At 41.9% G+C, this 12,686-nt stretch overlaps 1 protein-coding gene across 3 annotated transcripts in view; it reads left to right on the forward strand.

Annotated features, from left to right (window-relative positions):
- Positions 1-12,686, forward strand: part of NCOA7 (nuclear receptor coactivator 7) — a 144,647-nt gene that overhangs the window by 122,447 nt on the left and 9,514 nt on the right. For 2 of the 3 annotated variants that reach the window (XM_012805022.2, XM_003781645.3), the window contains exons 11-12: positions 2,499-2,646; positions 11,661-11,786. In XM_012805022.2, coding sequence (XP_012660476.2) covers positions 2,499-2,646; positions 11,661-11,786 — 274 coding nt within the window. Of the gene's footprint in view, positions 1-2,498; positions 2,647-10,050; positions 10,305-11,660; positions 11,787-12,686 lie in introns of those variants that run through there. The other variant, XM_012805026.2, reaches the window with a different exon arrangement.

Raw genomic sequence — 12,686 nt, forward strand, 5'->3', positions numbered from 1 at the left:
AAGGTTCTCCAGAGAAACAAAACCAATAAGACATGTATTACATATATATATGGGGAGAGAGAGATTTATTTGAAGGTATTGGCTCATGCAGTTGTGAGGGCAGGCAAGTCTGAAGATTTCAGGGCAAGCTGTCAGCCTGGAGCCTGGGGAAAGTTGATGTTGCAGTATCAAGTTTGAAGACAGCTGAAGGCAGAATTCCTTCTTAAAGAACCTCAGTCTTTTCTCGTAAGGCCTTCAGCCGATTGGATGAAGCCCACTCACCCTACCGAGGGTGATCAAAGTCTACTGATTTAAAAGTTAATCATATCTTCAAAATACTTCCACAGCAACATCTAGGCTGGCATTTGACCAAACACTAGGTACCTTGGCCTCATCAAGTTGAAACATAACCATTATGTACATATGCAATTATTGCAGCTATCAATATCTATAAGGTATTTTTTAATAGAATGTTAACGTATCATACACTGACATAGACTTGTCTTGGATAACAGCTTTTCATGTTTCGAAGGACAAATCTAAAGCGAAATATACCTTTAAGGTGTATGAATAAGTAGGGAAGAGACATGATTAATATAAAAAGGGAAACAACAGCTTGGAAACCCATTTGATCATGATTAATGTTCACATTACATAAAAGCTCCCAGAAATTGAAATGAACATCGATGCCACAAGTCACAAAGAGCCAATTCACAAAAGAAAACCTGTAACCAGGAAGAAAACGCCGAAAATATTCAGAGCCTTAGTACTCAAAGAATGGCAAAATGAGTTGGGTGAAACGTACATATGTTAAATTCTTTTTTTTTTTTTTAGGATAAAGTTGTTAATGTAATTTATACACAAACTACAATGCTGATGTCAGAGTAAACTAGCCAAGCTTTCAAAAGCTGTTTGGCAAGATGAATCTAGATCTGCAAAATCACGCCCTTTGGCTCTGTAATCTATTTTCTGGGAACTGATTATGAGGAAATAATTCAAATGATGGGAAAAGGCAGTTTAGATTTTCACGGGAGCATCATTTATAAAATCAAAGAAATAGAAACTGAAACCTAAATATCCTGGCAGTGTCAGAACACAGGCTAATTGTGGCTTATTAATTCCCTGAACTGTAGCTGTTAAAAATGGGTATGAAGACTAGCAACGTGGTAAATGTGTATTATGCACTGTACAACAAACAGTTATATCTTGGCTCTAACTGCACTGAAGAGAAAGCTGTGTAGAAACCATGCATACACATGGATAAGAGCAGATAGGAACGTGGAAACCTAAAAACAGTTTGATTTATTTATTACATCACAATAATATTTCTGTTTCTGTTTGAGTCTTACTATTTTTATGTGTTTATAAATTTTGAAGTTGATGATAAGTTGATATTGTCCAAAACAGTAGCCTCAAATTGGAATTACTGTTTTGCAATAAGAAGAGACTTTAAGAATGATTTTATTCTACTCACTGTTCTTTCCCATATTGTGATGTATTGTGATAAACTGTAGAATCTAAGGTCAGAATGGTTGTGACTGTCGTTGTGACTGGGGGGATATTGCAAGTCCTAGAACTAAGATTTCCCATTCTTTGCTCAGGAACTCTGCATATTTCTATTGATGGAGTGTGGAGAGATGTTTCAAAACCTTCATATAATAAATATGTATGAAAAGAACAGAGAAATTGGAAGCAAAGTACATGACTATGTCAATAAAATCGGGACTTGTTTCTACTATTGAAATAATAGTTAGGGCTCAGCACCCGTAGCACAGTGATTACGGCACCAGCCACACACACCAAGACTGGAGGGTTAGAACCTGGCCGGGGCCAGCTAAACAACAATGACAACTGCAACAAAAAATAGCCGGGCATTGTGGCAGGCACTTGTAGTCCCAGCTGCTTGGGAGGCTGAGGCAAGAGAATCGCTTAAGCCCAAGAGTTTGAGGTTGCTGTGAGCTGTGATGCCACGGCGCTCTACCCAGGGTGACATGGTCAGACTCTGTCTCAAAAAAAATAATAATAGTTGGTATTATTTCTAACACTTGTGAGTTATCAAACATTTTATTAAAATTATAATCTAAATAATACTTTGAGCTACATAAAGACCTGCTGGAGTATTATTTATCTTTGTACTCAGCAAAAGCTTTAGATCTATATATTTTTTCTCAATGATTACCGTTATTCAATAAATGAAGACTTAATAAAGGAAGAAAACCATTTGATGTCAATATTTCACTGTGTTTTCTAGTTTCATGTTCCAACTCGTGGTCCATCCCTCAGATTGGAAGACAGTTTGAACAATTCTCAGTGCCTGTGGACTTTGCCTTTATTCTGTTGGCTCCTGTTTGTCTGAGTTTGGAAGGTCATTCAGAGATAATTTTGGCAGCGTGAAATTTTCCAATTGGCAAAATAGATTTGCCTAGTAGGAGAAAGATGGTCTATGTACCTAAGTGCCTACTAGTGTCTATCAAGAAAGCAGACTAGGTGTTAACAGCTATCACAAACATGTTTTTCAGGGTGGATCATTTGTACACGTTCTTTGTTCAGTGGTCTCCTGATGTCTATGGGAAAGATGCCAAAGAGCAAGGCTTTGTGGTGGTGGAAAAGGAAGAACTGAACATGATTGACAACTTCTTCAGTGAGCCGACGACCAAGAGCTGGGAGGTGAGAGCACTTAGGATCAGCCTGTCCTGTCCCTGAAGTGCAGTGTGCAGTCAAAATGTACTCAGGGTCAGATACCAAGGAACTGGCTGGTAAGAAGTTGGGGTCCTTGTGCACTGATGAAAGCATAGGGAAGATCACTTTATTCTTTATGTTTGAAGCTAATTATATGTGTCAGAAAGATATCACCACACACATGTGTACGTGGTTCATTCTGACCACACTCCGTGGATCCACTTATGTTCTCACTCGTAACGCCATGCCTTCGTTCTGAGGTCAGCACAGTTTTTTGGTGAAAGGTCAGGTATTAAATGTTTTTGGTTTTGCAGGCCATATAATTAATTACTGTCATTGTAGAGCAAAACCAGCAATAAATGAAGGAGCATTGCTGTGTTCCACTTCATATAGTTACTCTAGGTCACAAAATATTGTTTTGTTTTTAATCATTTAAAAATATGAAAAAACCTTCTTAGTTCATGTGCTATTCAAAAACAGGTTGTGGGCCATATATGGCTGACAGGCTATAATTTGCCAAATCCCAGATCCCTTCTCCTAATCAGGCAAGCATGTACCGTGTACTCCTTTTGGGGAGGCTCTGGAAATATGGTGATGGTAAGATAGGCTGTGTCCTTAATAAGCTTGCCCAACAGGGATGATGGAAGATGAAGCAACGAAAAGTATGTCTGCTCCTCTTTCCTGCCGCTAAGCCTGTCCTTCATCCGAATGAATCTCGCTGGTGTCTATTTAATCATCACTCCTTGCTGTTCTCCGCCACTCCTGGATCCCACAAAGCATTTCTTCTTTGCCAGCTTAGGCAGATGTAATGAATTCAGGGACACCCTTAACAGGACTCATGAGTACTCAGCCCCTTTTCTGTCCACTTTATGCATCCAGCCTGCCTGCAGTCCCGGATGAATCCACCCTCATACGTTCTCTGCTACTAGGCAGCCACACATTGCTGGAGAAAACCTGTCCAATGAGGGGAAAGGTGGCATTACAAATACATGATTTCTGAGTTCAACTGAGTTCCTCCAGCAATGTGTGGCTGCCTTTTGTGTACTTCGTCACTTCATTCATTTCCTAACCTCTTGCCATTCTTCTTCTTCTTCTTCTTTTTTTTTGCAGTTTATTTTTGGCCAGGGCTGGGTTTGAACCCGCCACCTCCAGCAGAAGGGGCCAGCGCCCTACCCCTTTGACCCACAGGTGCTGCCCTCTTGCCATTCTTCTTAAGCTCTCTAGCCCACTTCATCTTCATGAATCCCAGAGGTTGGCTTTTCCTTCATTTTACAAAGAAGTCACCAGGGGACAAGATTATCCTCACCTTCCTTCTGCAGCTTTTTTTTTTTTTTTTTTGAGACAGAGCCTCAAGCTGTCCCCCTGGGTAGAGTGCTGTGGCATCACGCTCACAGCAACATCCAACTCCTGGGCTTAAGTGAGTCTCCTGCCTCCATCTCCCAAGTAGCTGGGACCACAGGTGCCCGCCACAACACCCAGCTATTTTTTGGTTGCAGCTGTCATTGTTGTTTGGCGGGCCCGGGCTGGATTCGAACCCGCCACCTTAGGTGTATGTGGCTGGCGCCTTAACCGCTTGAGCCACAGATGCCAAGCCCCTTCTGCAGCTCTTAATTCAGCTGCTATTGCACCCCTCATTTTTGGCTCAGATGGCTTTACCTGTCCCCTTACTAAGGCTGTTCTTGTTTGGTCAGTTATAACTGTCCTTTTGTGTGTCGTTGTTCTCCCTTCCTAGCTCCCTCTCTTTTACCAAGTTATGATAAAGATGTTTATTTAAAATGGGAAGAAGCTTTTCTTCATCCTTAATCTCTTTCCAGGTTCTTCCCTATCTCCCTCCTTTCTCTCACCATCAAACTTCTTTAAAAAATTGGCTCAAACCCTTTGTCTCCAATTTCTCAACTGCCCTTTCATCGTCATCATCTTGAAGCTCAGCTTGTTCTCCAGTCACCACTGAAATCACCATCTAAGGCCACCATAGACCCCTAGATAGCCATCTTCATTCTCTGTGGATTTCTTCTGTCTTTGACACAGCCGACCTCACCCAAGCTCTAACACTCTTACCACTTGGCTTACTTAGCACCATGCTCCCCCCTCACCTAACTTCCCCTGACATTTCTTTCCACTCCTTTCCCTCACCTAACCTCTTAAATGTTTTCCTCCCCCATATTTCTATTCTTGTTCTCCTCCATTGCTCCTAGAGCCCTCAGTGAGCACCATTCTTGGCTCTCTGACTGCTTTCTCAGCCTCTCTGCCCGCCTGCAGGCTTAGTCTACGTGCTAACTCGACATGTCCACCTGTGGCCAGGACCCTCCCTAACCCAACACTCCAGTCCTCAGGGTTCTGATTTTGCTCCATATCACCGTCATTTTGTTAATGGCTGCATCAATCCCTTCTCACCTTATAAAAGGGACGTTACCTAACAAATGCAGTCAGTGTAACCCTCAGTGAATCCCCATCACCCAAACTAGAAAGGTTTGCATCATCGACTGTTCTCTCTCCCTTATCTTCCCATCTGAATAGCCCCCAATTTTTTGCAATCCTTTTGCAGCAATGTCTCTTACATCTGGCTTCGGTAACCACTGATACTACTTTACTCGCTGTCGTTTGCCACATCTCACAAACTGATTTCACCACATTGACCTTTCTCCTTCCAGCCCATCCTTTCCATCTTAGTTCATATCATCTTTCTAGGAAAGCTTCATTCATTTGAGTGTCTGCTGAGTGCTATGTTGGGTGTTTTGGATACAGTCGTAAACATAGTAAGGATAGTCCCTGACCTCATGAGGTTTATAGTTAAGTCAGGTCACTCCTGTGGATGAAAAATGTTGCAGGTCTTTTTTACTTAATGGAAAAAATTCACGCTCCTTTTCTTGGCCCAAAACTCACTTGATAATTTTTTCTGAGTGCTTCCTAAGTCCTTTCCTTGCTAGGAGCACAATGAATGAGGTAAGTAGAGTTTCACATCAAAGAGTAAAGATAAATCATTATAATATAATGCAATAACTGCCATCATAATAAAGTGTCCAGTGCAAATAGGATGATGTAGTCGGTCGCCTGAACCAAGCCAGGGGCATCAGAGAAGCTTCCCAGATCTGAGATCAGAAGAGGGAGTATGTGTATCTGGGGAAGGGAATGGGCCACATGTACCAATCCCAGAAGAAAGAAGCTAAAGAGGCGTGCAGAGTGAGAAAGGTCTACTTCAGGATCCGGAGTTGGGAGAGTAGGGTTGCCCCAGAACTTCTTTGACCCAGATGCTGAAAAGAATGAGAGGTGAGGTCCTTCTGGAAGATGGTCTCTGGAATCTGGACCTTCAGAGGAAGAGGAAGGGAGAAGGGATGGTGAAGGAGGAAGTAGTAGGTAGCCTGTCAAAACTCCAGCACTCTGGCCAGTGCTCGTGACATGTGGAAAGAAAAAAGAGCAGGAGAGAGGTGACTGGACTGTCCAGGCCACTTTATCCCTACTTTCTATTAACGTGGAAGACAGAGTCCAAAAGTACAGTGAGGAGAGGAGTGCTGGCCATGCTCCCGCCTATGCAGAAGGAAGCTCTGCTCACTAGCTTTACCCGAAAGCCAGTGCTCCATCACAGCATTGCTCCTCCTCTGTGGGTGGGCAAGAGCAGTCTCCTACTTCCCTACAGGCTTAGGTGTCTGATCCTAAGCATGGCCAAAAGAGTTCATCATCTTTCCTCCAAACTTGCTTCTCCATCTGTGTATTTCCATCTTAATGGTGCTCAAGCTGGAAACCTAGATATCATCCCAGATTCTTCTCCTTTGTCATGTCTTAATAAGTCAGAATCTTGGTTCTGATCTTAAGTGGGACCGGTGCCTTTGCTGCCCTCTACCACCCCTGCCATGGTCAGACTCTCAGCTTTCCTGGATCCCAAGGGTACCTATAGTCCCAATCCAACCACCAGTTCATCTTCCCATAGGCAAGATCCTTAAATAAGCTTCGTTTTCTCCTTTTATAAAAGTAATAGCTACATATTATAGGAAACTTGGAAATTATAGAAAGGTAGAATGCAGAAAATTTAGAAATAACATCTAACAACACTTAAAACTTTTGTACACTTGAATCAACTTTTTTTTTTTTTTTCTATTTTGTTTCAGGGTATTTTCTAGGTGGTGGGAGTGAGTCTTGCTTTTCGTTTCTGCAGAATGGAGTTATGCTCTAACTATAGTTTTGTATCTGGCTCTTCTCACTTGACATATTGTGAAAACTGTTAAGTTTTTTATTAAAGATTATTAAGAACCTCATTATAAATTGTTACATAGTATTTTTCATTGCTGTTATAATGTATTTAACAGTTTTCCACTTCTGGAATCATTTTATTGGTTCAGGCTTTTCCCAAGAATGAGATGACCTGTATCTCTAATTATTGCCTTAGTTTCCTAGAAGTAAAATTATGTGATACTAATTTTTTAAGGTTCCTAATTTTTTATATAATGCCAGGTTAACTTGCCAGCAGTGTGAGGAAAACTCTTCTAAGTGTGCTTCTGCCAAGAGAAAATATTATTGCTATCATTTTTTTCTGAAAATACTTGCTAATTTCAAAGCTAGGAAATGATATAATCCAATGTTTATTTTCTTGATTACCATTGAGGATAAATGTAAATATGTATTAGCCGTTTGTGTTTGTTCTTTGTGATGTTCACTCACTTGCCCATTTTCCTAAAAGAATCTTTTTTTTTTTTTTATTTTTTGAGACAGAGCCTCAAGCTATCCCCCTGGGTAGAGTGCCATAGCATCACAGCTCACAGCAACCTCCAACTCCTGGGCTCAAGCGAGTCTCCTGCCTCCGCCTCCCAAGTAGCTGGGACTACAGGCGCCCGCCACAACGCCTGGCCATTTTTTGGTTGCAGCCGTCATTGTTGTTTGGCAGGCCGGGCTGGGGTGTATGTGGCTGGCGCCTTAGCCGCTTGAGCCACAGGAGCCGAGCCATCCTAAAAGAATCTTAACAGTTTATTATACTCTTTCAGTTCTTTATGATTAAGGATATTATCTTTCATATTTTTGACAGATTTTTCCTAGTTTGTTATTTGTGTTTTAATTTTGCTCATTTTTTTTGTTATTTTATTCTAGTACTTTTATGTATAAGTGGCCATAAACTCTTTATAGTTGATTTTTTGATGTTATGATAGGTGATATTTCCAATAGTTTTTATAACATACTTAATGATTTATAATATTTCCTTCATCATGTTGAAAGGGCTTATATATGGACTGTGCTATTTCTTCAATATCACTAAAATACATAAGTAGACCTGACACAGTTGCTCACGCCTGGAATCCCAGCACTCTAGGAAGCCAAGACAGGACAATCACTTGAGGCCAGAAGTTCAAAACCCATTTGGGCAACATACAAGACCTTATCTCTACCATAAAATCAGAAAAACTAGCCAGGCGTAGTGGCACATACCTGTAGTCCTAGCTACTTGAGAGGCTAAGGCAGGAGGATTACTTGAGCCCAGGCATTCAAGGCTGCAGTGAGCTATGATCATGCACTCTAGCCTGGGCAATGGAGTGAGACCCCATATCTTAAAAAGAAAAAATACCCCCAGCATCTTCATGCATTCCTCGCTTAAAAGCCTCAGTGGCCTCTTAGTGTCTATATATCAATTGTTACCCACCTGGCTAGCCATTAGAATAATCACCTGGGATTAAACAAACAAACAAACAAACAAAACAAATCCTAGACCCTTACCACTAGAGACACTTATTCAGTAGATCTGGAGTAGGAAACTTGGAATCTGTATTTTTCAAATACAGATTTCTATTTCCTCATTTCTACTTCCCTTTCATGCCCCAGCAGTAGTAACCCTAGAACCCATCTCTGTATTCCTTCTGTCCTTCCACATGGCACAACTCCCCACACCCCATGCTCTGCGTGAGCCCCTCAGAACCCCCCAGCTGGCCCCAGGCTCTTCTGAGCACCTACTATTATTGCTTTAGTGTCTGCATCACACGGAATGGCATCTATTTATTTATAGTTGTGTCTCTACTGGTCTCCTCACTCTGTGTAGACTATGGGAGGCTATATGTCCCTGTGCCCAGCAAAGCATCTGGCGCCTGTTACCAGATAAAGAGAAAGGCTAAGGATGAGCTGGAGAGTCCAGCTGCCTGTCACTGGCAGCCAATATGCAGAGATGGGGATAGGTCTACCGAACTTTGTCAGAAGGCCAGAGACTCTGGAGAACAGTGAGAATAGCCTCTCCACAACTGTTCTGTTCTTCCATTTCCAAAACCACAGTTTTATGCATAAAAGTTCAGAGAGAAGACCTTGTTAACCCTTATTTCAAATAAAAATCAGCATAACTCAGTGACTATTATAACATTTCAAAAGTCAGTTTCCTAAGTCAATTCTCAAAATATTCAAGGTACGCATCTTTAGGGTGGGAGCTAAATTTATAAAACAATAAGAATGGGAGGCAAGCAGTGAAGTTCAGGAGGACCTAAATGGACCAGACCAGCTGTGGCATGTTGGCCATTGCCTGACTGACTCCATCTTACTCTCACTACACGCTCTCACACCATCATATAGAAAGTACTCACTCAACATTAGCCAGGCCTGGTGAGAACACTGCCTCCCAGATACTCTGCCTCAGCCTGTGCCCAGGCTCTTTCATTGAGAGCTGATTCTGGATGACCTGAGGCTGTTTCCTACTTATCTGCCAAAGTCCTCTTTACACCTGACCCCCAGGACGAGCTATCCAGTAGCCCTCTGATCCAGTTCCCTTATCAGTCCCCATGACTGAAAGAAAGGCCACTTCAGATCTGGAAGAGTCCCAGAGTGATCATTGGAAATTGACCTAGTGGTGAACTACATTTCTTTCCAGTCCCCTGATACCTGATCCAAGGGGTAGAGGAGGATTCATTATGCTTCTTACTCATTAAGACTAATTGTAAAATGTGAAAGGATAAATATTATGTAGCCAGCTATTTGTAAAAGTACATCTAAGATGAAACATTTACAGCCTCACCTGAACCAGTCCCTCATTTTTTGAAGTCCCCTACACTCAGCAAACAGGACTTGGTGTTGAAGTGAAATGCCAGAAATACCATTGTTTTCACTGTTAGGAAACTGCCTCCCTTAAAGGCTCCTTTTTATCCTTCCTTTGAGATTCAAACTGATTCCAGGAAACAGAACATTTAAACTGGAGAGTCAGTCTTTAAATAAAATGCTGCGGAAAAGAAATTCTGAAAAGGCAGAGCTAGAAAAGCTGGGTTCGCTGGAGGACAAATAAGGAGAAAAGAATAAGAAGGAAAAGGAAAAACAAAGGGGGAGGTTTCTTTGCAGGTAGGTAGCGTTAGGAAATCACTGTTTCAAAGGTGAAGGTGTCGTTTTACAGTCTCACAGCTCTGCCAGGCAGGAAGTGAGTGCTCTAAATCCTAATTTGGGTGTGTTCCTGTAGAAATGTCGAACCCTCTCCTAAGGGAAACAGAAACTCAGTCGTGCAGGAAACTAGATACTGAAAAAAACAGTCGTAGCTCAGCGTGGCTACAAGTAACCGTGGTCGGGAGGCAGAGAAAAAGACATCGTCCTCGTTAGAGAGCAAGCCACACTTCTCTCTGCTAACCATGAGAGGCCGAAGATTGCCCCTGGACATCCAGATTTTCTATTGTGCCAGACCTGACCAAGAGCCTTTTGTGGAGGTATGTTTGAGTGTGTCCCCAAGAAGGTACTGGTGAATTCTGAGTGACCTGCCACTCAGTCTGTTTTGAAATTCCTTCTGTTTAGCTAGGGTTGTGCTGACATTTCAACCAGTGCAGGGATTTTATTCATTGTGAACGGGAACATGGTATGGTTGCCCCTTCCCTTTGCAGATTTCCCAATCTGTATATTTGATTTTTTTTTTTTTTTTTTTTTTGCTCCACAGCCTCACTTTATACTTGTGATAAATGTAGATTTTGCCTAAACCATGGTACTTTATTTAATATTCTTAATGCTAGATTTGTGCTTCTTCAATAGTTGTCATTCTTTGATTCATAAACACTCACCCAGAAGATGGTAACGTTTACGCACTTAATTTTCTCACCTGTAAATCTGACTCAGACAGCAGCAGGTACTTCGTCACTGTACACTTTGGAATTTGAGTAGTAAACTATCTGATAACTTTTACTCATGTGTCTTAAATGTTTTGTCTTTACTGTAAAAGTCACTAATGCTGGTACACAGGAATTTTGATGAACTAGTTGTCTACTGTAATCCTTGCCTGATCTTAGTTAAAAGACCAAGAAATCTAATATATATCCTTCATTTTCAAAAATAATTCAGTGATTTATTCTGAATCAGAATCAAATCTGGCCAAAAAATGGATTTTAAGGTAAAATGGACGTGGTAGTTCATAAGCATGGCTGTAATTAAGTAGTAAGTGTTGTACAGGACAACACGTGGACAGTACAGTGCTCTTCACTGTAGGAGGGAAGAATACTTTGATCATTTCTGAACTGTGTAAAAGGATCATCACGTCCTCATAATTGAGACTTGAACGCTTTGTGTGTCATTGTAGTGTTCCTCCTGCTTGCTGTTAGCAGGCACTGTTTCTGTTAGAATTATTTGCCATGTGTAAAACCTAAAGAGAAAACATCAGGAATCTTGATTAACAACTATCCTTTCATCCCAAACTCTCTATTTATAGAAGAGATACTGACAGGTCTCTGATTAGGCACTTAAGAATTCAAATTTAGGTGTAGGCTGGAGGAGAATAAATTAAGGCATTTCAGAGGCGTGAGCTGCTCCTGGAGTTATACGCTACTCTCAGTGAGGGAGCCGTCAGCCAGCATCAAACTGGGATACTCGTGATTTTAATGTGTATGTGTTAACTGCCTTAAAGTCTGCATTTGTCCTGAAATTGAAAACTTAGCCATTTCCCTTCCAAATCTTCTTCGATTTATCTCATGCTGCCAAAGTTCCACCGTTTCAGGCAGTCATGGACCTGAGATAGTATTCCTGGCAGGTGGAGGAAGAGCAAGTCTCTTATGTTTCGGGCTCCTGTCTCCTCCTTGCAGATCATTACCGTTGAGGAGGCAAAGCGCAGGAAGAGCACGTGCAGCTACTGTGAAGAGGAGGAGGAGGAGGCGCTGCCGGTTCTGCAGCCCCACAGTGCGCTCCTGGAGAACATGCACATAGAGCAGGTGGGCGCCCCCAGGGCCGGGAAGTGTGTCTCCCACCCCGCCTGCCTTTGCTTTTTCTTAGTGGGGATGAAGAGAGAGTCACGTAAGGAAGGTGGAAGGCCAGTGCTTCCCGAGACCAGAGGCTCCCAACTCTGTTTCTGAACAGTGACAGGCACATCCCCCACTGCCTCCTTAGGAGTGGGTCAGAGGCTAGCAGCCTTCTCTCACACCTGAAGGGAAGGCCATCTCTTATCTGAAACAACAAGAATTGTTTAAGTGTCCTGCCAGAGTCCTGGTGGACTCAAAAAAGGATCCAAATTTATTCTAGTGATTACTGCAGCATTCCAATAGCTTTCATGACTAGGGCTCAGTAAAAGTAATAAAATACCTTGTCACTTTATGTAAAATGTCTCTGTCTCTCCAATGAATTTTTCTTTTTCTATAATTGCCTTTATATTTTCTGAAAATCTGTTACTTGAATTTTATGAAATGCTATTAACGTGCTTTTATTTGAACCTTACTAAGGACTCTCTTGTACATCTCTCTCATCAGTTAGTTTAGAAACCTAAATTTCAGAGATCTTTAAGAAGTTCAACTTCTGGCCAGGTAGGTAGGTGGATCACCTGAACTGTTAGAGACCAGCCTAAATAAAGCAAGACCCTGTCTCTACTAAAAATACAAAAACTAGCTGGTGTTGTGGCAGGCACCTGTTGTCCCAACTACTTGGGAGGCTGTGACAAGAGGATTGCTTGAGTCCAAGAGTTGGAGGTTGCTGTGAGCTATGATGTTAAGGCACTCTGCTCAGGGCAACAGAGTGAGACTGTCTCAAAAAAGAAAAATAAAGTTCACCTCCCTCAGTTTATAGGTGAACCAGTGATGGCCCAATAAAGCCAAGAGTCTTGACCAAGCAGATATAGAGAT

Source organism: Otolemur garnettii, unplaced genomic scaffold (assembly GCF_000181295.1).
Source record: "Otolemur garnettii isolate 467f Iridium unplaced genomic scaffold, OtoGar3 scaffold00002, whole genome shotgun sequence".
Lineage (NCBI taxonomy): Eukaryota > Metazoa > Chordata > Mammalia > Primates > Galagidae > Otolemur > Otolemur garnettii.